The sequence below is a fragment of the Bombina bombina genome, chromosome 2 (genome assembly GCF_027579735.1).
Source record: "Bombina bombina isolate aBomBom1 chromosome 2, aBomBom1.pri, whole genome shotgun sequence".
Lineage (NCBI taxonomy): Eukaryota > Metazoa > Chordata > Amphibia > Anura > Bombinatoridae > Bombina > Bombina bombina.
In genome coordinates this window covers 126,020,493-126,047,028 of record NC_069500.1, presented here as the reverse complement: position 1 = coordinate 126,047,028, position 26,536 = coordinate 126,020,493, and the positions used below count along the sequence as shown (strand labels likewise).

The 26,536-nt window shown below is 42.5% G+C and overlaps 1 protein-coding gene across 1 annotated transcript in view; it reads right to left on the bottom strand.

The window, feature by feature from the left end:
- The window catches only part of NNT (nicotinamide nucleotide transhydrogenase), a 441,005-nt gene that overhangs the window by 215,602 nt on the left and 198,867 nt on the right, over positions 1-26,536 (bottom strand). The window contains exon 12 of the mRNA XM_053701258.1: positions 10,846-10,956. Within this exon, the coding sequence (XP_053557233.1) occupies positions 10,846-10,956 (111 nt within the window). The remainder of the gene's footprint in view (positions 1-10,845; positions 10,957-26,536) is intronic.

The window sequence follows — 26,536 nt, the reverse complement described above, 5'->3', positions numbered from 1 at the left end:
AGTAATAGTTAGTATACTAAACAGAACAAATTTGATAAACATAAGAAAGGAAGAAAAAAAAAAAAAAAAAAAATCAAAATACAACAGATCAATTTATCAATCTAAATAGACATAATGGATTTATATTAGCATTGAATAATTAACCTAGCCCATATTTAGAATTACTAAACTTAGCGAATAACTAATATTGCAAAGGATTAAATATAGCATTTGCTGCCAGCAAATAAAAGTAGGATCAAATTATCACCTACAGACTGAAGGCAACAATTGATTGAAAATAATACTCCCTATAGCTTAGCTGATATCCCAATTGAACATGCTAAAAAATAATACCATATATAACCTAATAAATGTTATCATTAGGAGTAGGTTCAACCAGGATAATCTCAATTCAGGAATCACCCAGTCATTGAATATAAATGCCAATACTAACCCCTTAAGGACCAGCGACGTACCCTGTATGTCGCTGGCCTTTTTTTGGGACTTGATTGTTTTATAGTGCGGTCTTGCCACCAGCGTTGAGACTGCTCTATTCCACAAAGCCTGCTGGAGGGAGTGAAGTAATAGTGTGTTCTTGCTAGACTTGTGCTATTATGTCCTGAAAAAACCCTTAACGACCAGTGACATACAGGGTACATTGTGGTCTTTAAGGGGCTAATCGGCACAATTGGTGACTTTTTTACCTGTGCCAAAAATTAAGAATATCATGTTCAGAGTTGAAACCTACTGGAACCAAACAATTCAGTTTGAATATCCAGTAGGTTTCTTGTCTGCACAGAGAGGTTAACCTATCCCCTCCCCTAGGGGACCTAGGGATTTGCTCTATTGCTTGCCACTTGAAAGTAGCGACATCACCATAGTGAATATCCAAAAAATGTCTGGAAAGAGCAGAGCACGGTTTTTCACCCGAGATATAGGATAGATGCTCCCTAATTCTGGTACCAACATCCCTAGTCGTTCTTCCTACATAGGATTTTGAACAGCAAGTGCACTCAATGAGATAGATTATGTAGGTACTCCTACAATTAATGCATCCCTTAGTATTGAATACCTCACCAGAATGGCCAGATACAAATGATCTGCCCACCCTGATATGGTCACAAGAGGTGCAAGTACGTCTGCCACATCTATAAGTACCCTCATGTGTCAGCCATGAGTTATTAACAGATGGTTCCTTCAATAGACTTGGAGATAGTATGTTACCCAGCGAGGCAGCTCGCCTCGCTACAAACATACATCCTTCCTCAACTTTGTCCCTCAATTGCTTATCTCCCATCAGTATCGGAAGATTCTTCGCAATAATATTGCAAACATCTCCGTACTGATTAGAAAACCGAGTTACAAATTTTGGTTTGGTATTAATAGATGGGAGCTTTCTTTTTTTGGAACATCTCTAAGCAAAGCTGCCCTGTCCATTTTCTTTACTTCAGAATGAGCTTTGTATACAACCTCTCGTGGGTAGCCTCTTTGTCTGAGCCTTTTGCACAGGTCCCTACTTTCCCTCTGGAAATCCCATTGCTGGGTACAATTGCGTCGCACCCTCATGAATTGGCCCTTGGCAATACCGCCAAAGACATGTTCAGGGTGACTGCTTTTAGCATGTAACACAGTGTTACCAGCAATGGGCTTCCTGTAAAGGGACGAAACAACCTTGTTCTCAACAGGGACAACTTTAAGGACTATATCCAAAAACAGATATCTGTTTTGTTCCACTCAAATGTGAACTGGATGCCAACTTCATTTGTGTTCAGATAATCCACATACCTCTTAGCAGAAGTATGATCACCTGACCAGATCACGAGCAGGTCATCAATATAGCGTATGTACTTGATGACTCGATCTGAGGGATTTATGCCACTACCTCCATAGACGTGGGCCCTCTCCCACCACCCCATAAAGAGGTTGGCGTAAGAGGGGGCAAATTTGGCCCCCATAGCGGTCCCACGTCTCTGGAGGTAGTAGCGACCCTGGAACATGAAAAAATTGTGCTCAAGCAAGAATTTAACAGATCCCACAATGAATTCCTTCATTCCATCCGAAAGATCCGTATAAAGGTCCAGGTAGAATTCAATTGCTCTCAGGCCATGTGTGTGAGGGATGGATGAGTACAGGGAAACAACATCAATCGTCAACCAGCTGTACTCCTCTTTCCAAGACACATCCTCCATCACACACATGGCCTGGGTAGTGTCCCTGATGTAACTTGGAAGCCTTTTCACCAAGGGTTGAAGAAAGTAATCCACCCACTTGGATAATGGTTCAAGTAAAGAGCCAATACCGGCCACAATCGGCCTACCTTTCACATTAACAATACTCTTATGAATCTTTGGTAAGTGGTGGAAGATGGGAACAACCGGATTATTAACAATCATTGTTTCAGCAGTTGCATGATCGATTATCCCATCCTCCACCGCTTCATCCACCCAATGCCTCAATTCATTTGAGTATTTCAATGTCGGATTTCCTGGTAAGCCAAGATATGTGTCACCGTCTTCTAGCTGGCGAAGGGCCTCGGTCACATAATACTCTTTGTCCATGACAACCACATTGCCACCCTTATCTGATTGCTTAATCACAATCTGATCATTATTCCTTAAATCAGTCAAGGCTGATTTTTCTTTAAGAGTAAGATTATGGGGCCCCACTGTGGCCGTCATGGACAATTTGGTGAGATCCTCCACCACTCTTTTGTGGAAGACTTCAAGCGCCTTACCTCGCACCTGCATAGGATAAAAACATAATTTATGCTTACCTGATAAATTTATTTCTCATGTAGTGTGTTCAGTCCACGGGTCATCCATTACTTATGGGATATATTCTCCTTCCCAACAGGAAGTTGCAAGAGGATCACCCAAGCAGAGCTGCTATATAGCTCCTCCCCTCACATGTCATATCCAGTCATTCGACCGAAACAAGACGAGAAAGGAGAAACTATAGGGTGCAGTGGTAACTGGAGTTATAATTTAAAATTTAGAACCTGCCTCAAAAGGACAGGGCGGGCCGTGGACTGAACACACTACAAGAGAAATAAATTTATCAGGTAAGCATAAATTATGTTTTCTCTTGTTAAGTGTGTTCAGTCCACGGGTCATCCATTACTTATGGGATACCAATACCAAAGCTAAAGTACACGGATGAAGGGAGGGACAAGGCAGGAACATTAAACAGAAGGAACCACTGCCTGTAGAACCTTTCTCCCAAAAACAGCCTCCGAAGAAGCAAAAGTGTCAAATTTGTAAAATTTGGAAAAAGTATGAAGTGAAGACCAAGTTGCAGCCTTGCAAATCTGTTCAACAGAGGCCTCATTTTTAAAGGCCCAAGTGGAAGCCACAGCTCTAGTGGAATGAGCTGTAATTCTTTCAGGAGGCTGCTGTCCAGCAGTCTCATAGGCTAAACGTATTATGCTACGAAGCCAAAAAGAGAGAGAGGTAGCCGAAGCCTTTTGACCTCTCCTCTGTCCAGAGTAAATGACAAACAGGGAAGAAGTTTGTCGAAAATCTTTAGTTGCCTGTAAGTAGAACTTCAGGGCACGGACCACGTCTAGATTATGCAAAAGACGTTCCTTCTTTGAAGAAGTATTAGGACACAATGATGGAACAACAATCTCTTGATTGATATTCCTGTTAAAAACAACCTTAGGCAAAAACCCAGGTTTAGTAACGCAGGACTACCTTGTCTGAATGAAAGATCAGATAAGGAGAATCACAATGTAAGGCAGATAACTCAGAGACTCTTCGAGCCGAGGAAATAGCCATCAAAAACAGAACTTTCCAAGATAAAAGCTTAATATCAATGGAATGAAGGGGTTCAAACGGAACACCCTGAAGAACTTTAAGAACCAAGTTTAAGCTCCACGGAGGAGCAACAGTCTTAAACACAGGCTTAATCCTAGCCAAAGCCTGACAAAAAGCCTGGACGTCTGGATTCCCTGCCAGACGCTTGTGTAAAAGGACAGAGCAGAAATCTGTCCCTTTAGTGAACTAGCGGATAAGCCCTTTTCTAAACCCTCTTGTAGAAAAGCCAATATCCTAGGAATCCTAACCTTACTCCATGAGTAACTCTTGGATTCACACCAATATAAATATTTACGCCATATCTTGTGGTAAATTTTTCTGGTAACAGGTTTCCGAGCCTGTATCAATGTATCAATAACCGAATCCGAAAACCCACGCTTTGATAGAATCAAGCGTTCAATCTCCAAGCAGTCAGCCTCAGAGAAATTAGGATTGGATGGTTGAAAGGACCCTGAATTAGAAGGTCCTGCCTCAGAGGTAGAGACCATGGTGGACAGGACGACATGTCCACTAGGTCTGCATACCAGGTCCTGCGTGGCCACGCAGGCGCTATCAGAATCACCGATGCTCTCTCCTGTTTGATCCTGGCAATCAGTCGAGGTAGCAACGGAAAAGGTGGAAACACATAAGCTATGTTGAAAACCCAAGGGGCTGCAAGTGCATCTACCAGCACCGCTCCTGGGTCCCTGGACCTGGATCCGTAACGAGGAAGCTTGGCGTTCTGGCGAGATGCCATAAGATCCAGATCCGGTTTGCCCCAACGACGAATCAGTTGAGCAAATACCTCCGGGTGTAGTTCCCACTCCCCCGGATGAAAAGTCTGGCGACTTAGAAAATCCGCTTCCCAGTTCTCCACACCTGGGATGTAGATCGCTGACAGGTGGCAAGAGTGTGACTCTGCCCAGCGAATTATCTTCAAGACTTCCAACATCGCTAGGGAACTCCTGGTTCCCCCTTGATGATTGATGTAAGCCACAGTCGTGATGTTGTCCGACTGAAACCTGATGAACCTCAGTGTTGCTAACTGAGGCCAAGCTAGAAGAGCATTGAATATTGCTCTTAACTCTAGAATGTTGATTGGTAGGAGTTTCTCCTACTGAGTCCACGATCCCTGAGCCTTCAGGGAGTTCCAGACTGCTCCCCAGCCTAGAAGGCTGGCATCTGTTGTTACAATCGTCCAATCTGGTCTGCGAAAGGTCATTCCTTTGGACACATGAACCCGTGACAACCACCAGAGAATAGAATCTCTGGTCTCCTGGTCCAGATTTAGCAAAGGGGACAGATCTGAGTAATCCCCGTTCCACTGACTTAGCATGCATAGTTGCAGCGGTCTGAGATGCAGGCGCGCAAATGGCACTATGTCCATTGCCGCGACCATCAAGCCGATTACTTCCATACACTGAGCTACTGATGGGCTTGGAATGGAGTGAAGGGCACGGCAAGCATTGAGAATCTTTGATAACCTGGACTCAGTCAGGTAAATCTTCATCTCCACAGAATCTATAAGAGTCCCTAGAAAAGGAACCCTTGTGAGCGGTAACAGAGAACTCTTTTCCACGTTCACTTTCCACCCATGCAACCTCAGAAATGCTAGAACTATCTCTGTATGAGACTTTGCATTTTGAAAACTTGACGCTTGAATCAGAATGTCGTCTAGGTACAGAGCCACCGCTATGCCTCGTGGTCTTAGTACCGCCAGAAGTGAGCCCAGAACCTTTGTAAAAATTCTCGGTGCCGTAGCTAACCCGAAGGGAAGAGCTACAAACTGGTAATGCCTGTCTAGAAAGGCAAATCTTAGGTACCGATAATTATCTTTGTGAATCGGTATGTGAAGGTAGGCATCCTTTAAGTCCACTGTGGTCATACATTGACCCTCTTGGATCATGGGCAGGATGGTCCGAATGGTTTCCATCTTGAACGATGGAACCCTTAGGAATTTGTTTAAGATTTTAAGTCTAAGATTGGTCTGAAGGTTCCCTCTTTTTTGGGAACCACAAATAGATTTGAGTAAAACCCTTGTCCTCGTTCCGTTCGCAGAACTGGGTGGATCACTCCCATCACTAAGAGGTCTTGTACACATTGTAGAAATGCCTCTTTCTTTACTAGGTTTGTTGATAACCTTGACAGATGAAACCTCCCTTGTGGAGGAGAAGTTTTGAAATCCAGAAGGTATCCCTGAGATATAATCTCCAACGTCCAGGGATCCTGTACATCTCTTGCCCAGGCCTGGGCGAAGAGAGAAAGTCTGCCCCCCACTAGATCCGTCTCCGGAGAGGGGGCCCTGTCTTCATGCTGTCTTAGGGGCGGAAGTAGGCTTTCTGGCCTGCTTGCCCTTGTTCCATGACTGGTTGCCTTTCCAACCCTGTCTGTAACGAGCAGTAGTTCCTTCCTGTATTGGAGCGGAGGAAGTTGATGCTGCTCCTGCCTTGAAGTTACGAAAGGCACGAAAATTAGACTGTTTGGCCTTTGATTTGGCCCTGTCCTGAGGAAGGGTGTGGCCCTTACCTCCCGTAATGTCAGCAATAATTTCCTTCAAGCCGGGCCCGAATAAGGTCTGCCCTTTGAAAGGAATGTTAAGTAGTTTAGACTTAGAAGTTACATCTGCTGACCAGGATTTAAGCCATAGCACCCTGCGCGCCTGTATGGCGAATCCGGAATTTTTAGCCGTAAGTTTGGTTAAATGCACTACGGCATCCGAAACAAACGCATTAGCCAGTTTAAGCGTTCTAACTTTGCTCAAAGTCTCATCCAATGGTGCTGTGCGAATCGCCTCTTCCAGAGACTCAAACCAGAATGCCGCTGCAGCCGTGACAGGCGCAATGCATGCAAGAGGCTGCAATATAAAACCTTGTTGAACAAACATTTTCTTAAAGGGCCACTGTAAGTAAATATTTTCTATGCCTGTTACTAACTAACTACCCCAAATACGCTTTTTATCAATAGCATTTCATTAACATATCTCTACCGTATATCAGAAATCTTGTCTGCAAATTTAATTGTTTTCCAAACCCACTCCGTGGGTATCCTTTGCTCTGTACCAATCCGTTTACAATACCTAGGTTTCAAAATGGCGCTTTAAACACAAAGTTATTGGTTTAAGTATTTTGAACATGCAGTGCTGAAAATAGTGGGCAGAATAACATGACATCATCGGCGAATAAAAGATATAACTTTTAGAACGTTATGAAACTTCGTTTTGGAGAAAATATAGGTCACTAGGTTTTAATTAATGTTTATTAACTTTAATATGTTAGTTGTTTAGCTTAAAAATGATAACAGAAAGTAATCCTTTAAGGTAACCCTCTAATTTTTTATCCATTGGATCTGAGAAAGCACAGCTATCCTCCACCGGGATAGTGGTACGCTTGGCTAAAGTAGAAACTGCTCCCTCCACCTTAGGGACCGTCTGCCATAAGTCTCGTGTGGTGGCGTCTATAGGGAACATTTTTCTAAATATCGGAGGAGGGGAAAAGGGCACACCGGGTCTATCCCACTCCTTACTAATAATTTCTGTAAGCCTTTTTGGTATAGGAAAAACGTCAGTACACACCGGTACCGCATAGTATCTATCCAACCTACATAATTTCTCTGGGATTGCCACCGTGTCGCAATCATTCAGAGCCGCTAACACCTCCCCTAGTAACACGCGGAGGTTCTCAAGCTTAAATTTAAAATTTGAAATTTCTGAATCCGGTCTCCCCGGATCAGAACCGTCACCGACAGAATGAAGCTCACCGTCCTCATGTTCTGCAAATTGTGACGCAGTATCGGACATGGCTCTCTTGTCATCAGCGCGCTCTGTCCTTAACCCAGAGCTATCGCGCTTGCCTCTTAATTCGGGCATATTGTATAATACTTCTTTCATAACATTAGCCATATCATGTAAAGTGATTTGTAAGGTCCTTGATGTACTTGGCGCCTCAATCTTACGCACCTCCCGAGCGGGAGACGCAGGTACTGACACGTGAGGAGAGTTAGACGGCATAACTTCCCGCTCGTTGTCTGGTGATAATTTTTTTATCGGTACAGATTGACTTTTATTCAAAGTAATATCAATACAATTGGTACACATATTTCTATTGGGCTCCACATCGGCTTTTGAACATAATGATCAAGCAGATTCCTCTGTATCAGACATGTTTAAACAGACTAGCAATGAAGCTAGCAAGCTTGGAAATCACTTTCAATAAGTTTACAAGCAATATAAAAAACGCTGCAGCGCTTCAAAAATACAGATATAATTAAACAATTCTTAACAAGAAGTGTATTATTAGCAGAGGATTGCACCCATTAGCAAAAGGATGATTAACCCCTCAATACCCAAAACGGATAAAACAGATATCAATTAAGATTTAACGCTTTTAATCACAGTCAGCACACTGTCACAGATCTGCTGTGACTGATTACCTCCCTCACAAATGAAGTTTGCAGACCCCTGAGCTCTCTAGAGACGTCCTGGATCAAGGAGGAAGAAGCAGAAAGACTGTGCAATAATTTTAACTGCGCAACAAGGCGCTAAAACAAGGGCCCTCCCACTCCAATCACAACAGTGGGAGCCCTGATATAACGGTTTCCATGCAGAAAAATATGTTAGCCATGTGGAATAAAATCATGCCCAAAGCGATTTATCACCAAAGTACCTCACAAAAACGAATAACATGCCAGTAAACGTTTTATTAAAAACAACATTTGTCAATATCATGCAAAGCTATCACTAAGCCTGCTACCAGTCGCTACCACTGCAGAGAAGGCTTAAGTATTATTTCAGTGTTAACAGTATTTTCTCAGTCAAATTCTAGTCCCTAGAAAATAACTCAACTGCGCATACATTTATCAGCCTGATACCAGTCGCTACTACTGCATTTAAGGCTGTACTTACATCATATGGGTAACAGCAGTATTTTCTTAGTCAATTCCATTCCCAGAAAATAATGTACTGCACATACCTCATTTGCGGGGGACCCCGCATGCTATTCCCCTCTTTCTGAAGTTACCCTACTCCTCAGAATGTCGAGAACAGCCAGCGGATCTTAGTTACGTCTGCTAAGATCATAGAAAAACGCAGGCAGATTCTTCTCCAAATACTGCCTGAGATACAAAAAACGGCACACTCCGGTGTCATTTTAAAATAACAAACTTTTGATTGAAGAATAATTAAGTAAAAACTCCAACTCCTCTCGCGACCTCCTTTGTTGAGGGTTGCAAGAGAATGACTGGATATGACATGTGAGGGGAGGAGCTATATAAGCAGCTCTGCTTGGGTGATCCTCTTGCAACTTCCTGTTGGGAAGGAGAATATATCCCATAAGTAATGGATGACCCGTGGACTGAACACACTTAACAAGAGAAAAGTAGATGGTGACCTGAGTTTAGGGACATCAGTCAAAGAACCCATATCCCCAATGTTTCCCTCATTAGATAAACTTTCGAGGGACATAAGTGTACAAGTATCCATGAAATCTAAATTGTCAGATGCTCTACTAACTGGCAAATCACTTCTCATATCCAGAGTATCAGTATTAGGCTCTGAACCTGAAAAGTATTTATGAACCGTAAGGTCTCTAATTAATTTGTTGGCATCAACAATTGTTTGAAAAAGATAAAACATGTCTTAAAAGAACACAAGGCGAGTCAGTCTGTAACGGAAGGCAAAATCATCCCTCGCCAGGTCAAATGAAGACCCAGGGCCAGAGATAGGGGCCCCTGAAGCCTCAGCAGCCAACGCTTCCTCAGAAGACCGAACTTAATCGGGCAATCCCACGCTTGACAGGCCCTGATTAATGGAACACAGACAGTATCTTAAAAATACTTCACTTGGGAGATATAAATTATTCAGCGCCATAGAAACGGCCATGCGGAACACCTGCTTGCATATCCGGGAAATAGACTGGGGCACTCACTTTACGGGTCATGGATACCTTGGAAGCGGATGGCTCAACGCACTCTAAGCTCCCTGTTTCGGGAGAAGAGAGTACTCTAGAACGGCAATCGGAACATAACTGATGGGCATTAATGACCCGGGCCATTTCATATTCATCACAAGACACTTCCGCCATATCGGAGGCATCAGTGTCGCACATATCAGAATCTTCCATAATCTTGGGATTACAAAATGAAAAAAAAAAAACTAACTAGCACCCTTTAACACCCCCAATGGCTGGGGCACTCACAACCTCCTGTGAACCAGACAGAGCAAGACTCTCTCGGTCGCACACAGTCCGCATATGGAAGTGAAAAGCAACGCAACCGCACCCGCCACGAGGTGCACCATGCTAGTCACGAAAAGTGCGCGCGCAAGCTTGAAAGAGCGTGTCATTAAAAGAAGGCCGTTATGTTCCATAAAGGCTCTGAGCCTAAGTATAGCTACACATTTGCAGATAAAACCATATAACAAACATGATTAAAAGTGCCCCCCCCCCCCCCCGTTCAATAAACCCCCTCAGGAGATATTAACCCATGCTTCCTTATTAAGATAAAAGGAGTCCCACTGGGACCCTACCTTGTTTTGTTAACATTACATTCACATATCGAAATAAAAAGAAACTATCTTACTGGAATCTACGCCGTGGAACAGGAACACGGCCCTTTAAGTGTGACAGATAGTAGCCTCGCTTCTGACATGGACTTGAGTGAAGGAAGGTACGCAGCGAAACTCGTCAACACTGATTACCAAGGAGCTGTTAATATGAGTCGGGATGGGTTCCCAGGAAAACTCTCCCTGCATCTCTGGACTAACTTTCATCCTTGCTCTCACTGAGAGGCTGACACGATTACTTAAAAATACAGTCCCATTGCGAAGAGAACTACCATCCAGAAGAGACTTTCTCGAACTTCTGACACTTCTCTGCCAACCTCCTGTGACGAAAGGCAAAGAATGACTTTGGCTGGGGTGCCTTTGCCTCCTCCTGGTGGCCAGGTTCTTAATTCCCAAAAGTAATGAATGCAACTGTGGACTCTTCCCTTTTAAGAAGAAAAACTGTTTATTAGTAAGTTAATTGCAAACTGGAATATTTTATTTTCATGCATTAAGCGGTTTCTTATTATAAATCACCTGCGATGTTGATAGAAGATACAAATGCAGCAAGCACTGCAAGGAGTTCAAAGGTGTTTGTGGGGAGATAGCCTCCTCCCATCAGAGCCAAACCTCCTACAGCTGTCAGACCTAGGCAAAAGGAATACAAAATACAAAATTTAATAAAGAAAAATATATATATATATATATATATATATATCAAAGAAGACAAATGATAACCAACATGCATATAATAAGGTTTTAATGTAAATCAGGATTTTATTATTTGTTTTACAGCAATTTCAAAACGTATGTATCTTTACACCAGGAACAGAAGCACAGAAGACCGTGTCAGAAACAATTTTACTGCTGTTTTAAATAAATTGCAGATCTACCTTGTTCAAGGTGTAAGAAAAAAAATGCACATAATGCTTTGCAGCTGTGTAAGTTTGCATACCACATTTTGTTTTCTTTAGCAAAAAAGGGAATATCAATCCAATGGGAGCGATAGAGATTATATTTGTATATTGCCCTAACAATATATCTTGGCTGACCTATTATATGAGAGAGAAAGAGAGAGAAAGAGAAAGAGAGAGAAAGAGAGAGAAAGAGAAAGAGAGAGAAAGAAAGAGAAAGAGAGAGAAAGAAAGAGAAAGAGAGAGAAAGAGAAAGACATAATTTCATTGTAATTTTTGTCTATATATTGGCAATATTACACGTATATATATATATATATATATATATATATATATATATATATATATATATGTGTGTGTGTGTGTGTGTGTGTGTGTGTGGTGTATGTGAACACAGATGGAATATATATATGCACGTGTAATGTTGCCAATATATAGACAAAAATTACAATGAAATTATGTAGCAAATAACATAAAATGAAAAAAGAAAAATGCCCAGAGGAGAACAAATAAAAATATATTGTGCCCAAAGTCTCATAAGGTGTATACTAATAGCTCCAGGTAGGAGACTGTTAGAGACACAATCTTCATAAGACCAGAATTTTCTGATTGAGAATATAGGCGCCGCATGTGTATCAATCAAAAGGAAATTTATGCTTACCTGATAAATTTCATCCTTACTTGTAGGGCTGTGGCTTCCTCATGAGCATTTAAAAACGATGCTTCTGTTGAACAGATTTGCAAGGCTGCAACTTGGTCATCTTCACACTTTTCCCAAATTTTACAAGAACCTTCCTCCCAAAAAACAGCTTCAGAAGAAGCAAAAGTATCAAATTTGTAAAATTTGGAAAAAGTGTGAAGAGACGACCAAGTTGCAGTCTTGCAAATCTGTTCAACAGAAGCATTGTTTTTAAATGCCCATGAGGAAGCCACAGCCCTACAAGTAAGGATGAAATCCGTGGACTCGTAAGGCAAGGCGATACAGAGTACTCACATGTGAGAAAGTCACTCTATTATGCTAATAGGAGCAGGCTGGATTTTAATCAGCAACCCAGCTGGCAGAACTACAGCATTCAATAAAGGTGGAAGGAACCCTCCAGGCTCAAAAAACAGAATTTATGTTTACCTGATAAATTTCTTTCTCCTACGGTGTATCCGGTCCACGGCTTCATCCTTACTTGTGGGATATTCTCAATCCCTACAGGAAGTGGCAAAGATAGCTCCCCTCAGGCTCCGGCCCCCCAGTCATTCGACCGACGGTTAGGAGAAAAAGGAGAACCATAGGGTGCAGTGGTGACTGTAGTTTAGAAAAATAAATTTAAGCCTGACTAAAATGCCAGGGTGGGCCGTGGACCGGATACACCGTAGGAGAAAGAAATTTATCAGGTAAACATAAATTCTGTTTTCTCCTACATTGGTGTATCCGGTCCACAGCTTCATCCTTACTTGTGGGAACCAATACCAAAGCTTTAGGACACGGATGAAGGGAGGGAACAAGTCAGGTAACCTAAACGGAAGGCACCACTGCTTGTAAAACCTTTCTCCCAAAAATAGCCTCTGAAGAAGCAAAAGTATCGAATTTGTAAAATTTGGCAAATGTATGCAGAGAAGACCAAGTCGCTGCCTTACAGATCTGTTCAACAGAAGCCTCATTCTTGAAAGCCCATGTGGAAGCCACAGCTCTAGTAGAGTGAGCTGTAATTCGTTCAGGGGGCTGCCTTCCAGCAGTCTCATAAGCCAATCGGATGATGCTTTTCAGCCAGAAGGACAGAGAGGTCGCAGTCGCCTTTTGACCTCTCCTCTTGCCAGAATAGACGACAAACAAGGACGATGTTTGTCTGAAGTCTTTAGTTGCTTTTAGATAGAACTTTAAAGCACGAACCACATCAAGATTGTGCAACAGACGTGCCTTGTTAGAAACTGGGCTAGGACACAGAGAAGGAACAACTATCTCCTGGTTAATATTCTTATTGGAAACCACTTTTGGAAGAAAACCAGGTTTGGTACGTAAAACAACCTTATCTGCATGGAACACCAGGTAAGGTGAATTACACTGCAAAGCAGACAATTCAGAAACTCTTCTAGCAGAAGTAATAGCTACCAAAAACAAAACCTTCAAAGATAGTAACTTGATATCTATGGAATGTAGAGGTTCAAACGGAAACCCTTGAAGAACTGAAAGAACTAAATTTAGACTCCATGGAGGAGCCACAGGTCTATAGACAGGCTTGATTCTGACTAAAGCCTGTACAAACGCCTGAACATCTGGCATTGCTGCCAGACGCTTGTGTAACAAAACAGACAGAGCGGAAATCTGTCCTTTTAAGGAACTAGCTGACAAACCTTTCTCCAATCCTTCTTGGAGAAAGGTTGAATCCTAATCTTACTCCATGAGTAACCTTTGGATTCACACCAAAGATATTTCCTCCATATCTTATGGTAAATATTCCTGGTGACAGGCTTTCTAGCCTGGATCAGGGTATCTATAACTGATTCCGAAAACCCACGCTTAGCTAGAATCAAGCGTTCAATCTCCAAGCAGTCAGTTGCAGAGAAACTAGGTTTGGATGTTCGAATGGACCCTGAATTAGAAGGTCCTGCCTCAAAGGTAGCTTCCATGGTGGAACCGATTACATATTCACCAGGTCTGCATACCAAGTCCTGCGTGGCCATGCAGGAGCTATCAGAATTACCGAAGCCTTCTCCTGTTTGATCCTGGCTACTAGCCTGGGGAGAAGGGGAAACGGTGGAAAGACATAAGCTAGATTGAACTACCAAGGCGCTACTAAGGCATCTACCAATGTCGCCTTGGGATCCCTGGACCTGGACCCGTAACGTGGAACTTTGGAGTTCTGACGTGATGCCATCAGATCCAGATCTGGAATGCCCCATAGTTGGGTTAACTGGGCAAAAACCTCCGGGTGAAGTTCCCACTCCCCCGGATGCAAAGTCTGACGACTCAGGTAATCCGCTTCCCAGTTGTCCACTAATGGGATGTGAATTGCTGATAGATGGCAAGAGTGATCCTCTGCCCATTTGATGATTTTGGATACCTCTCTCATCGCCAGGGAACTCTTTGTTCCCCCCTGATGATTGATGTACGCCACAGTCGTCATGTTGTCCGACTGAAATCTGATGAATTTGGCCTCCGCTAGTTGAGGCCATGCCTGGAGCGCATTGAATATCGCTCTCAATTCTAAAATGTTTATCGGGAAAAGAAATTCTTCCCAAGACCATAGACCCTGAGCCTTCAGGGACTCCCAGACCGCGCCCCAGCATAGGAGGCTGGCGTCGGTCGTGACAATGATCCACTCCGGTCTGCGGAAACTTATTCCCTGAGACAGGTGATCCAGAGACAACCACCAGAGGATTAAGTCTCTGGTTTTCTGGTCCATTTGAATCTGGGGAGACAAATCTGCATAATCCCCATTCCACTGTTTGAGCATGCACAGTTGCAATGGTCTTAAATGAATTCGAGCAAATGGAACCATGTTCATTGCTGCAACCATGAGTCCTATTACCTCCATGCACTGAGCTATGGAGGGTTGAGGAATGGATTGAAGAACTCGACAAGTGTTCAGAAGTTTTAACTTCCTGGCCTCTGTCAGAAAGATCTTCATTTCTACTGAGTCTATTATTGTTCCCAGGAAGGGAACCCTTGTGAACGGGGACAGAGAACTTTTTTCTATGTTCACCTACCACCCGTGGGACCTTAGAAAGGCTAGAACAATGTCTGTATGAGCCTTTGCTTTGTGAAAGGACGACGCTTGTATTAGAATGTTGTCTAGGTAAGGTGCTACTGCAATGCCCCTTGGCCTTAGCACCGCTAGAAGAGACCCTAGCACCTTTGTGAAAATTCTGGGAGTGGTGGCCAATCCGAAGGGAAGAGCCACAAACTGGTAATGCTTGTCCAGAAAGGCGAACCTCAGGAACTGATGGTGATCTTTGTGGATAGGAATATGCAGGTACGCATCCTTTAAGTCCACGGTAGTCATATATTGACCCTCCTGGATCATTGGTAAAATTGTCCGAATGGTTTCCATTTTGAATGATGGAACTCTGAGGAATTTGTTTAGGATCTTTAAGTCCAGAATTGGCCTGAAAGTTACTTCCTTTTTGGGAATTACAAACAGGTTTGAGTAAAATCCCAGTCCTTGTTCTGCTGTTGGAACTGGGTGTATCACTCCCATTTTTAAAAGATGTTCTACGCAATGTACGAATGCCTGTCTCTTTATCTGGTCTAAAGATAAGCGAGACATGTGGAACCTTCCCCTTGGAGGAAGGTCCTTGAATTCTAGAAGATACCCCTGAGAGACAATTTCTAGTGCCCAGGGGTCCGGAACATCTCGCTCCCAGGCCTGAGCAAAGAGAGAAAGTCTGCCCCCTACTAGATCCGGTCCCGGATCGGGGGCTACCCCTTCATGCTGTCTTGGTAGCAGCAGCAGGCTTTTTGGCCTGTTTACCCTTGTTCCAGCCTTGCATTGGTTTCCATGCCGGTTTGGGCTGGGGTACGTTACCCTCTTGCCTAGTGGCTGTAGAGGTAGAAGCCGGTCCGTTCCTGAAATTGCGAAAGGAACGAAAATTAGACTTGTTTTTAGATTCGAAAGGTCTATCCTGTGGGAGAGCATGGCCCTTTCCCCCAGTGATATCTGAAATAATTTCTTTCAACTCTAGCCCAAATAGGGTCTTACCCTTGAAAGGAATATTAAGCAATTTTGTTTTGGACGACACATCCGCCGACCACGATTTTAGCCAAAGCGCCCTACGCGCCACTATTGCGAAGCCGGAATTTTTCGCAGCTAATTTAGCCAACTGCATAGCGGCATCTGTAATGAAAGAATTAGCCAACTTCAGAGCGTGAATTCTATCCATGACTTCATCATAAGAAGTCTCCTTCTGGAGGGAGTTTTCTAATTCCTCAAACCAAAAAGCAGCTGCAGTGGTTACAAGAATAATGCAAGAAATTGGTTGGAGAAGAAAACCTTGTTGAACAAAAATTTTCTTAAGTAAACCTTCTAATTTTTTATCCATCGGATCTTTGAAAGCGCAACTGTCTTCTATTGGTATAGTCGTACGCTTAGCTAGCGTTGAAACTGCCCCCTCTACCTTAGGGACCGTCTGCCACGCGTCCCTTCTAGGGTCAACAATTGGGAACATTTTCTTAAATATAGGAGGGGGAACAAAGGGCACACCTGGCTTCTCCCACTCCTTAGTCACGATATCCGCCACCCTCTTAGGTATCGGAAATGCATCCGTGTGAACTGGGACCTCTAAGAATTTGTCCATTTTACACAATTTTTCTGGGATCACCAAGGGATCACAATCATCAAGTGTAGCTAGGACCTCCTTAAGTAGGGCGCGGAGGTGTTCTAGCTTAAATTTAAATGCTATGGCATCAGGCTCTGCCTGCTGAGAAACTTTCCCTGTGTCAGAAATTTCTCCCTCAGACAGGCCCTCCCTCACCGCCAAGTCAGATTGATGTGAGGGCACTACAGATAAATTATCCTCTGTGTCAGCTTGCTCATTTTCTGTGTTTAAAACTGAGCAATCACGCTTCCTAGGAAAAGCTGGCAGTTTAGATATAAATGCTGAAAGAGAATTATCCATTACTGCCGCTAACTGTTGCATAGTAATCACCATTGGTGCGCTAGATGTACTGGGCAACGCTTGCGCGGGCATAGCTGGTATTGACACAGAAGGAGAGGATAGCGAGCTATCTTCACTACCTTCAGCTAAAGAATCATCTTGGGCTTTATTTTTAAGTGTGATTGTATGGTCCTTAAGCTGCTTGGACGCTATGGCACACTTTACACATAAATTTAATGGGGGAACCACCTTGGACTTTGAGCATACAGAACATAGGCTATCTGAAGGTTCAGACATGTTTGACAGACATCAACAGAACTTCAATGCAATAAAAATTATTTTTGACAAAAACGTTACTGTCTCTTTAAATAATAAAAGTGCACACTTTATTACTGAAACATCAAAAAACCATCAAATAAGCATCCGATTTTAATGAAAATTTCACCACAGTGTCTTAATGCTTTGAAAAGATTGCACACAATTAACCCCTTAATGCCCAAACCAGAGCTAATAACAGTGATTAACCGGTTAACACATTACAGTCCCCTGCCACAGCTTCCACTGTGGCCTTTACCTTCCTTAGGGAATATTTTGGTAGTAAATAAGCCTTTCTGGAGTCCTTTTCTGAGCCTCTGGACTCCCCACGTGAAGCTGCATGAACTGCCTAGGCAAAAAACACTGCGCAATTGAGGCGCGAAAATGAGGCCTCCTTCCTCTTGCTTCCAGAGTGGAGGGGCCTTTCTGACTAGATTAGGTGTCCAACAAAGTGCCAGGCGCAAAACAGAATTTATGCTTACCTGATAAATTACTTTCTCCAACGGTGTGTCCGGTCCACGGCGTCATCCTTACTTGTGGGATATTCTCTTCCCCAACAGGAAATGGCAAAGAGCCCAGCAAAGCTGGTCATATGATCCCTCCTAGGCTCCGCCTACCCCAGTCATTCGACCGACGTACAGGAGGAAATATGCATAGGAGAAACCATATGGTACCGTGGTGACTGTAGTTAGAGAAAATAATTCATCAGACCTGATTAAAAAAACCAGGGCGGGCCGTGGACCGGACACACCGTTGGAGAAAGTAATTTATCAGGTAAACATAAATTCTGTTTTCTCCAACATAGGTGTGTCCGGTCCACGGCGTCATCCTTACTTGTGGGAACCAATACCAAAGCTTTAGGACACGGATGAAGGGAGGGAGCAAATCAGGTCACCTAAATGGAAGGCACCACGGCTTGCAAAACCTTTCTCCCAAAAATAGCCTCTGAAGAAGCAAAAGTATCAAATTTGTAAAATTTGGCAAAAGTGTGCAGTGAAGACCAAGTCGCTGCCTTACATATCTGGTCAACAGAAGCTTCGTTCTTGAAGGCCCATGTGGAAGCCACAGCCCTAGTGGAGTGAGCTGTGATTCTTTCAGGAGGCTGCCGTCCGGCAGTCTCATAAGCCAAACGGATAATGCTTTTAAGCCAAAAAGAAAGAGAGGTAGAAGTTGCTTTTTGACCTCTCCTTTTACCAGAATAAACAACAAACAAAGAAGAAGTTTGTCTGAAATCTTTAGTGGCCTCTAAATAGAATTTTAGAGCACGGACTACGTCCAAATTGTGTAACAAACGTTCCTTCTTTGAAACTGGATTCGGGCACAAAGAAGGTACAACTATCTCCTGGTTAATATTCTTGTTGGAAACAACTTTCGGAAGAAAACCAGGCTTAGTACGCAAAACCACCTTATCTGCATGGAACACCAGATAGGGCGGAGAACACTGCAGAGCAGATAACTCAGAAACTCTTCTAGCAGAAGAAATTGCAACCAAAAACAAAACTTTCCAAGATAGTAACTTAATATCTACGGAATGTAAGGGTTCAAACGGAACCCCTTGAAGAACTGAAAGAACTAGATTGAGACTCCAGGGAGGAGTCAAAGGTCTGTAAACAGGCTTGATTCTAACCAGAGCCTGAACAAACGCCTGAACGTCTGGCACAGCTGCCAGCCTTTTGTGAAGTAAAACAGATAACGCAGAAATCTGTCCCTTCAGAGAACTTGCAGATAATCCCTTCTCCAAACCCTCTTGTAGAAAGGATAAAATCCTAGGAATTTTTATCTTGTTCCATGGGAATCCTTTAGATTCACACCAATAGATATATTTTTTCCATATCTTATGGTAAATCTTTCTAGTTACAGGCTTTCTAGCCTGAATAAGAGTATCTATTACAGAATCTGAAAACCCACGCTTTGATAAAATCAAGCGTTCAATCTCCAAGCAGTCAGTTGGAGAGAAACCAGATTCGGATGTTCGAATGGACCTTGAACAAGAAGGTCCTGTCTCAAAGGTAGCTTCCATGGTGGAGCCGATGACATATTCACCAGGTCTGCATACCAAGTCCTGCGTGGCCACGCAGGAGCTATCAAGATCACCGAAGCCCTCTCCTGGTTGATCCTGGCTACCAGCCTGGGAATGAGAGGAAACGGTGGGAAAACATAAGCTAGGTTGAAGGTCCAAGGTGCTACTAGTGCATCTACTAGAGTCGCCTTGGGATCCCTGGATCTGGACCCGTAACAAGGAACCTTGAAGTTCTGGCGAGACGCCATCAGATCCATGTCTGGAATGCCCCATAATTGAGTTATTTGGGCAAAGATTTCCGGGTGGAGTTCCCACTCCCCCGGATGGAATGTCTGACGACTCAGAAAATCCGCTTCCCAATTTTCCACTCCTGGGATGTGGATTGCAGACAAGTGGCAGGAGTGATCCTCCGCCCATTGAATTATCTTGGTCACTTCCTCCATCGCCAGGGAACTCCTTGTTCCCCCCTGATGGTTGATATAAGCAACTGTCGTCATGTTGTCTGATTGAAACCTTATGAATTTGGCCTTTGCTAGATGAGGCCAAGCTTTGAGAGCATTGAATATCGCTCTCAGTTCCAGAATGTTTATCGGGAGAAGAGATTCTTCCCAAGACCATAGACCCTGAGCTTTCAGGGGTTCCCAGACCGCGCCCAAGCCCACCAGACTGGCGTCGGTCGTGACAATGACCCACTCTGGTCTGCGGAAGCTCATTCCCTGTGACAGATTGTCCAGGATTAGCCACCAACGGAGTGAATCTCTGGTCCTTTGATCTACTTGAATCGTCGGAGACAAGTCTGTATAATCCCCATTCCACTGTCTGAGCATGCACAGTTGTAATGGTCTTAGATGAATTCGTGCAAAAGGAACTATGTCCATTGCTGCAACCATCAATCCTATTACTTCCATGCACTGCGCTATGGAAGGACGAAGAACAGAATGAAGAACTTGACAAGAGCTTAGAAGTTTTGATTTTCTGACCTCTGTCAGAAAAATTCTCATTTCTAAGGAGTCTATTATTGTTCCCAAGAAGGGAACTCTTGTTGACGGGGAAAGAGAACTTTTTTCTATGTTTACTTTCCATCCGTGAGATCTGAGAAAGGCTAGGACGATGTCCGTATGAGCCTTTGCCTTTGACAGAGACGACGCTTGAATCAGGATGTCGTCCAAGTACGGTACTACTGCAATGCCCCTTGGTCTTAGAACCGCTAGAAGGGACCCTAGTACCTTTGTGAAAATTCTCGGAGCAGTGGCTAACCCGAATGGAAGTGCCACAAACTGGTAATGCTTGTCCAGAAAAGCGAACCTTAGGAACTGATGATGTTCCTTGTGGATAGGAATATGGAGGTACGCATCCTTTAAATCCACCGTGGTCATGAATTGACCTTCCTGGATGGTAGGAAGGATCGTTCGAATGGTTTCCATTTTGAACGATGGGACCCTGAGAAATTTGTTTAGGATCTTGAGATCTAGAATTGGTCTGAACGTTCCCTCTTTTTTGGGAACTATGAACAGGTTGAGTAAAACCCCATCCCTTGTTCTCTTATTGGAACTGGATGAATTACTCCCATCCTTAACAGGTCTTCTACACAATGTAAGAATGCCTGTCTTTTTATTTGGTTTGAAGATAATTGAGACCTGTGGAACCTTCCCCTTGGGGGTAGTTCCTTGAATTCCAGGAGATAACCTTGAGAAACTATTTCTAGTGCCCAAGGATCCTGAACATCTCTTGCCCAGGCCTGAGCAAAGAGAGAAAGTCTGCCCCCCACCAGATCCGGTCCCGGATCGGGGGCCATCCCTTCATGCTGTTTTGGTAGCAGTGGCAGGCTTCTTGGCCTGCTTACCCTTGTTCCAGCCTTGCATCGGTCTCCAGGCTGGTTTGGGTTGAGAAGTATTACCCTCTTGCTTAGAGGATGTAGAAGTAGAGGCTGGTCCGTTTCTGCGAAAGGGACGAAAATTAGGCTTATTTCTAGCCTTAAAAGACCTATCCTGAGGAAGGGCGTGGCCCTTTCCTCCGGTGATGTCTGAAATAATCTCTTTCAAATCAGGCCCAAACAGTGTTTTGCCCTTGAAAGGGATGTTAAGTAATTTTGTCTTGGAAGACACATCCGCTGACCAAGACTTCAGCCAGAGCGATAGCAAACCCTGAATTTTTCGCCGCTAATCTCGCTAATTGCAAAGCGGCATCTAGAATAAAAGAGTTAGCCAATTTAAGTGCATGAACTCTGCCCATAATCTCCTCATACGAAGATTCTTTATCGAGCGACTTTTCTAGTTCTTCGAACCAGAAACACGCTGCCGAAGTGACAGGAACAATGCATGAAATTGGTTGAAGAAGGTAACCTTGCTGAACAAACATTTTTTTAAGCAAACCCTCTAATTTTTTATCCATAGGATCTTTAAAAGCACAACTATCTTCTATGGGAATAGTAGTGCGTTTGTTTAGAGTAGAGACCGCCCCCTCGACCTTAGGGACTGTCTGCCATAAGTCCTTTCTGGGGTCGACTATAGGAAATAATTTCTTAAATATAGGGGGAGGCACAAAAGGTATGCCGGGCCTTTCCCATTCCTTGTTTACTATATCCGCCACCCGCTTGGGTATAGGAAAAACATCGGGGGGCACCGGAACCTCTAGGAACTTATCCATCTTACATAATTTCTCTGGAATGACCAAATTGTCACAATCATCCAGAGTAGATAATACCTCCTTAAGCAGTGCGCGGAGATGTTCTAATTTAAATTTAAATGTTACAACATCAGGTTCAGCTTGTTGAGAAATTTTCCCTGAATCTGAAATTTCTCCCTCAGACAAAACCTCCCTCCTGGCCCCTTCAGATTGGTGTGAGGGTATGTCAGAAGCGTTATCATCAGCGTCCTCTTGCTCTTCAGTGTTTAAAACAGAGCAATCGCGCTTTCTTTGATAAGTAGGCATTTTAGATAAAATATTTGCAATAGAATTATCCATAACAGCCGTTAATTGTTGCATAGTAATAAGTATTGGCGCACTAGATGTACTAGGGGCCTCTTGTGTGGGCAAAACTGGTGTAGACACAGAAGGGGGTGATGCAGTACCATGCTTACTCCCCTCATCTGAAGAATCATCTTGGGCACTATTATTATCTGTGGCATCATTGACCCTACTTTGTTTGGACACCATGTCACAATTATCACATATTTAAATGGGGAGACACATTGGCTTTCATACATATAGAACATCGTTTATCTGATGGTTCAGACATGTTAAACAGGCTTAAACTTGTCAACAAAGCGCAAAAAACATTTTAAAATAAAACCGTTACTGTCACTTTAAATTTTAAACAGAACACACTTTATTACTGAATATGCGAAAAAGCATGAAGCAATTGTTCAAAATTCACCAAAATTTCACCACAGTGTCTTAAAGCCTTAAAAGTATTGCACACCAAATTTGAAAGCTTTAACCCTTAAAATAACGGAACCGGAGCCGTTTTTACATTTAACCCCTATACAGTCCCAGGAATCTGCTTTGCTGAGACCCAACCAAGCCCAGAGGGGAATACGATACCAAATGACGCCTTCTGTAAGCTTTTTCAGTGGATCTTAGCTCCTCACACATGCATCTGCATGCCTTGCCTTCCAAAAACAACTGCGCATTAGTGGCGCGAAAATGAGGCTCTGCCTATGACTAGAGAAGGCCCCCATCTGAAAAAGGTGTTCATACAGTGCCTGCCGTTTTTTAACAACAATCCCCAAGATTATAATAACTATAAAGCGCTATAATCTGTCAAATATGCTTAGCAAGTAATCGTTTTAGCCCAGAAAAATGTCTACCAGTTTTTTAAGCCCTTATAAAGCCTTTATTCTCATACTTAATCTAAGAAAATGGCTTACCGGTCCCCATAGGGAAAATGACAGCCTTCCAGCATTACCAAGTCGTGTTAGAAATGTGGCCATCATACCTCAGGCAGAAAAGTCTGCCAACTGCTTCCCCCAACTGAAGTTACTTCATCTCAACAGTCCTGTGTGGAAACAGCAATCGATTTTAGTAACGTTTGCTAAAATCATCTTCCTCTCACAAACAGAAATCTTCTTCTCTTTTCTGTTTCAGAGTAAATAGTACATACCAGCACTATTTTAAAATAACAAACACTTGATTGAAGAATAAAAACTACATTTAAACACCAAATAACTCTTAGCCATCTCCGTGGAGATGTTGCCTGTGCAACGGCAAAGAGAATGACTGGGGTAGGCGGAGCCTAGGAGGGATCATATGACCAGCTTTGCTGGGCTCTTTGCCATTTCCTGTTGGGGAAGAGAATATCCCACAAGTAAGGATGACGCCGTGGACCGGACACACCTATGTTGGAGAAATTAAACCCCAAAAGTGTTTTAAAGTTAGAAAAAACACCTTATTTATAGCCAAAAACATGCTAAAAAGCAATTGATTAAGCCCACAATCAGTGTCAACCAGCATAGGGCCCATAATATAAGCCATCATTTTATACAGAGTCTAAGAAAAATGGCTTACCTATCCCAGAGGGAATTTCTGACAGTCTTCTAGCATTACATGGTCTTGTTAGAAAAATGACTGATCATGCCTGAAGCAGTTAAGCCTGCAAACTGTTCCCCCCAACTGATGTTCTCTGGTTTCAACAGTCCTGCGTGGGAACAGCCATGGATTTTAGTTACTGGTACTAAAATCATATTCCTCTTAGCAGAAATCTTCATCACTTTCTGCTGTAGAGTAAATAGTACAAGCCAGCACTATTTTAAAATAACAAACTCTTGATAGAAGAAGAAAAAAAAACTACAACTAACACTACATACTCTTTACCACCCCCGTGGAGATGCTAATAGTTAGAGCGGCAAAGAGAATGACTGGGGGGGCGGAGCCTGAGGGGAGCTATATGGACAGCTCTGCTGTGTGCTCTCTGCCACTTCCTGTAGGGATTGAGAATATCCCACAAGTAAGGATGAAGCCGTGGACCGGATACACCAATGTAGGAGAAATTGACACTAAGCACTGAGTGTTTTAAAATATCCAGTTGATTTATTAAAAAAATTTAAAATCGGATAAAAACCACTCATGCAATCAAAATCCAGCCTGCTCCTATTGGCATAATACAGTGCCATTCTCATATGAGAGTACCCTGTACCGGCTTGCATAAGAAGTTATATTTGATTGATACACACATGCGGCATCTCTTTTGCTCTGTCATCCTATTTTGTTTTGATTATTTTACTATGCCAGGGAATTGTTTTAGTCTTTTCTTTTTATAAATATAATCTTCCGGGATCCAGATTACACACCCTTGGTGTTTGCCAATAAAGTGAAAGAAAATGCTATTTCAAAAATTTTAGTATATGCAAAGAGAATATATATATATATTGGAACAATGTGTGACCACTCATTAAAAACAGGGAAATCCCAAAATAAAACAGAGGGAGATGGGGGGGGGGTTATGCAACACCCCTTGCACCTACATATATTAAATCCCTGGTTTGTATTAGGGGAGTTAAATCACCATTACTTTATAGCTACACCCACCAGAGGTTTCAACCAGCCAAGCCCTTTAACACTGTGGGCCTTAAACCGGCTGAAGAGAAGGGGTCATTTCAGTATGCTTTAAAGCATATCCTTCAACTCATGGATTAAATGATACTTAGAAAAAAATGGAAGCAAGTACATCAGTGTTTAAAAGTAAACATTGAACAGTATTGTAGAGTCCTAAATGGCCCATGTTAAAAAAAATAAAAAAAAAATAAGCTTTTAGTGAAACCTTAAAGGGACAGTTCACCCCCCAATTTTTTTCTCCCCTTTAATTTGTTCCCAATGATTTATTTTACCTGCTGGAGTGTATTGAATTGTTTACAAGTAGCTCCTTTACCCTTATATAGGCATTTGAAATAGCCGATTCAGTCTGTGGTATGCCCACGTATACTTAGTTCCTGGTCTTAAAGGGACAGTATACTATAAAATGTTTTTTCCCTTGCGTTTCCAATTACTTTTTTTTTTTACCAGCTGCAGAGTATAAAATGTATGAGATTTTTAAGGTTTATTTGTGTATATCAAATAGCTGATTTTGTGTTTTGAGGCCACAACCTAATAAAATGGGTTCAGCCTCTAGGTATAATCTGATCGTATTACTTTATCACATTGTGTACATATACATGCTTCTTTATCTTATATCTGTCCATAGGCCAATCACCAATACTTGGAGAGGACAATGGAAAATTAACATTTTATTACCTTATCTCTTCTATACCCCACTGGAAGCGTAATTTCTTCTGCTGGCTGTGTATACACAGCTTGGCTTTAAGGCCAAAGACTTTAAGGTTAGTGGGGATACCACAGGCTAAATCAACTATTTCAAATGCCAATATAAGGGTAACTGAAATACTTGTAAACAATTAAATACACTCCAGCAGGTAAAGTGGATCAATGGGAACAAATTAAAGAGGATACATTTTGAGTAAACTATCCCTTTAAAGGGACAGTCTACACCAGAATTTTTATTGTTTTAAAAGATAGATAATCCCTTTATTACCCATTTCCCAGTTTTGTATAACCAACACAGTTATAATAATATACTTTTAACCTCTGTGATTATCTTTTATATAAGCCTCTGCAAACTGACCCTTTTTTCAGTTCTTTTGACAGACTTGCAGTCTAGCCAATCAGTGCCAGCTCCCAGATTACTTCACGTGCACGAGCACAGTGTTATCTATATGAAATATGTGAACTAACACCCTCTAGTGGTGAAAAACTGTTAAAATGCAATCTGAAAGAAGTGGGCTTCAAGGTCTAAGAAATTAGCATATGAACCTCCTAGGTTAAGCTTTCAACTAAGAATACCAAGAGAACAAAGCAAAATTGGTGATAAAAGTAAATTGGAAATTGTTTAAAATTACATACTCTATCTGAATCATGAAAGTTTATTTTGGCCTAGACTGTCCCTTTAAGCCCAGGATATTGACAGGCTATGTAAACACAACCAGCAGAAGAAATTACACTCTCGGTGGGGTGTAGAAGAGATAACTAATGAAATTATACATTTGCTTTGTTTTACAAAAAGATAAGATGAGTAATCGAGTCTGTGCACACAAAGTGATAACATAATGAGATTTCATTTTACCTGCAGGCTCAACCCATTTCGATAGGCTGTGGTTTCAAAGCACAAAAACTGCAAAAACATACATACATACATACATACATACATACATACGCACATACATACATACATACATACGCAAATAAACCTGAAAATGCAATTTCTCATGCATTCTATACTCTGTAGCTGGTATAACAAGTCATTTGAAATGCATAAAAAAAAAAAAAACATAGTATACTGTCCCTTTAAAGAGCTACATTAAGTAAAAGCAGAAATCAAGCTGTGAATAATATTAATTGCTTA